Source organism: Salpingoeca rosetta, assembly GCF_000188695.1.
Source record: "Salpingoeca rosetta unplaced genomic scaffold supercont1.26, whole genome shotgun sequence".
Lineage (NCBI taxonomy): Eukaryota > Choanoflagellata > Craspedida > Salpingoecidae > Salpingoeca > Salpingoeca rosetta.
The window spans coordinates 355,499-357,683 of NW_004754908.1; the positions used below are offsets into that span (position 1 = coordinate 355,499).

Consider the following 2,185-nt stretch of genomic DNA (forward strand, 5'->3'; position numbering starts at 1 on the left):
AACGAACGACGTAACTTACGTACGTACGTACGTGTGTGTGTGTGTGTGTGTGTGTGTGTGTGTGTGTGTGTGTGTGTGTGTGTGTGTGTGTGTGTGTGTGAATCCGTTGCATTGGCTGGCAGTGAAGCCAGGGCTTGCATACAAATGTGTTTGTTGATACCATGCGTTGGTTGCGTGTGAAGGATTTGAATTGGTTTTGGTTTCTCTTTCCATCAACATCATCATGCAAAAGTCAGCAAGACGAACACAACTCGCATCGCATGCATGCATGCATGTCCAGAAGAAAATCGAGGACCAAAACGCAAGTGGAGCTGATGAGAGAGGAATTGAAAAGGTGGGGTTGTGGTGGTGGTGGTGGTGTTGGTGGAAGTGTTGTGTGTTGACGGTGGTGGTGTTGAAGTGTTGCGTGATGAAAAAGTCACGAGGGGGAACAAGGTCGAACTGGAGGTGGCTGAAAAGTTGCCTACAAGCAAGCATGTGCGTGCAAATGCAAAAACAACACGGGCGCGGGTCATGCTGAACTCAACACTGCACTACAGCTCCGTGCGTGTGGGCGCTGCCTTCCTCCTGCGGCGCTGGCGACGCGAGCGGCGCGCTTTCGTGGCCGTCTTCGCCTCGTCGCTGTCCTGTCTCTTCCTCCTCTTCTTCTTGGTCGTGGCCGATGAAGAAGCTGGTGCGCTTGGTGAGGACGCGTGCTCGTTCAGTGCGGCCGAGCTCTCATCCGCAGCAAAGTCATCAACGTTCAACGCGTCGCCGTCATTGCCATCATCATCATCATCATCATCGCCAGCAGCACCGGTGCGCTCAGTCTCGTGTACATGTGCGTACGCCTTCTTGGCAGTGCGCACGATGGCCTTGATCTGCAAAGTGGACAGGTCGCCAAAGTTGCCGTAGTAGTACGAGGACACGTCTGACAACACCCACTGCGGGAGGTTGAGGGCGGTGCAGAGGTGCCCAAACGTGCGGTCAACGTGCGGCTTGAGCGGGAAGAAGACAACGGGCGTGTTTGGCTTGGCCACCACCACGTTGCTCAGGCCTGCGCCGTGTGAGCCGAGGATCAAGTCTGCCGTTGCAAACATGGCCAGCTGCTCGTGCAGCGGCTCTGTCCCGTGGTGGATGGTGACGCGATCCGCCCCAAACGCTTCCGCAAGCGCAGCTGCGCCATGATTGTGGTGGTGGTTGGGTGGTGGCGTCGGCGGTGGTGGTGTTTGTGGTGGCGTCGGAGTCAGAACCAGCAGTTAGCAGGCGGTGTGTGCGCGTGTATGGAAAGGACAAGCAAGTGAGCCCGTGGTGTTGCTGAAACAATGTGGTACTCAAGCAGCAACGCGACAACAAACCACTGCCGAGCATGCACAAGCACAGAATCACGTACGCATACACGCGCGCGCGCAAGCACACAAGTATACAAACACACACACACACACACACGCACACGCACGCGCACCAATGAGCTTGTCCTGGTTTGTGATGGAGCGGACAGCTTTTGTTTTGTCGCGCGAGATGAACACAACGCCCGACGACTTCTGGTCGTAGTCTGGATCAAACTCCATCAGAGCGCCACGAAGACGTTCGCGGAGTTTCAAGATGCCCTCGCGCGGCGGATAAAACGGAGACCACACGTCCTTGGACAGCGAGCCAATTGAATCAACTGCACATCAAATGCAACACGGGTTGGGGAGTTGTTTTGGTTGTTTGTTGGTCGTGCACGTGTGTGCATGTGTGTATGTGTGCATGTGTGAGATCTGGGGTCTGGTTTGGCCCGACACAACACGCAATGGTGTTGAGCACACCTGGGTATGCAACACACTGCACACACCCACACACACTTAGAGCGCACACCCACACCCACCCACACACCCACCCACACACCCACCCACACACCACCACACACCACCACACACACACACACACACACACACCCACACAGCCACCCAGACACCCACCGAGACACCCACACACACACACACGCGGTGACACGCGCACACACCCATATAGGTTTGGACGTACTGGCACAAACTGTGACTTACAGAGATGTACTCCTTTTTTAGAGGGTTGATTATCTGAATATGCTTGGCGGGGTGGAGTGTGATATTAATCTCCTGGGTAAAAATGTTTGGATTTGCAGGTATCAGGTGGAGAAAGTGTTGGAGTACGAGAAGGTGGCGGGAATTGGGTTTTCGGAACT

General features: G+C 54.9%; 1 protein-coding gene across 1 annotated transcript in view; it reads right to left on the reverse strand.

Annotated features, from left to right (window-relative positions):
- Nucleotides 1-171: 171 nt before the first annotated feature.
- PTSG_09547 (uncharacterized protein) overlaps nucleotides 172-2,185 on the reverse strand; it is a 6,337-nt gene continuing 4,323 nt past the window's right edge. The window contains exons 15-16 of the mRNA XM_004989919.1: nucleotides 1,445-1,648; nucleotides 172-1,156 (exon numbers count right to left, since the gene is read on the reverse strand). Of these exons, the coding sequence (XP_004989976.1) occupies nucleotides 534-1,156; nucleotides 1,445-1,648 (827 nt within the window). The 3' untranslated portion in view covers nucleotides 172-533. The remainder of the gene's footprint in view (nucleotides 1,157-1,444; nucleotides 1,649-2,185) is intronic.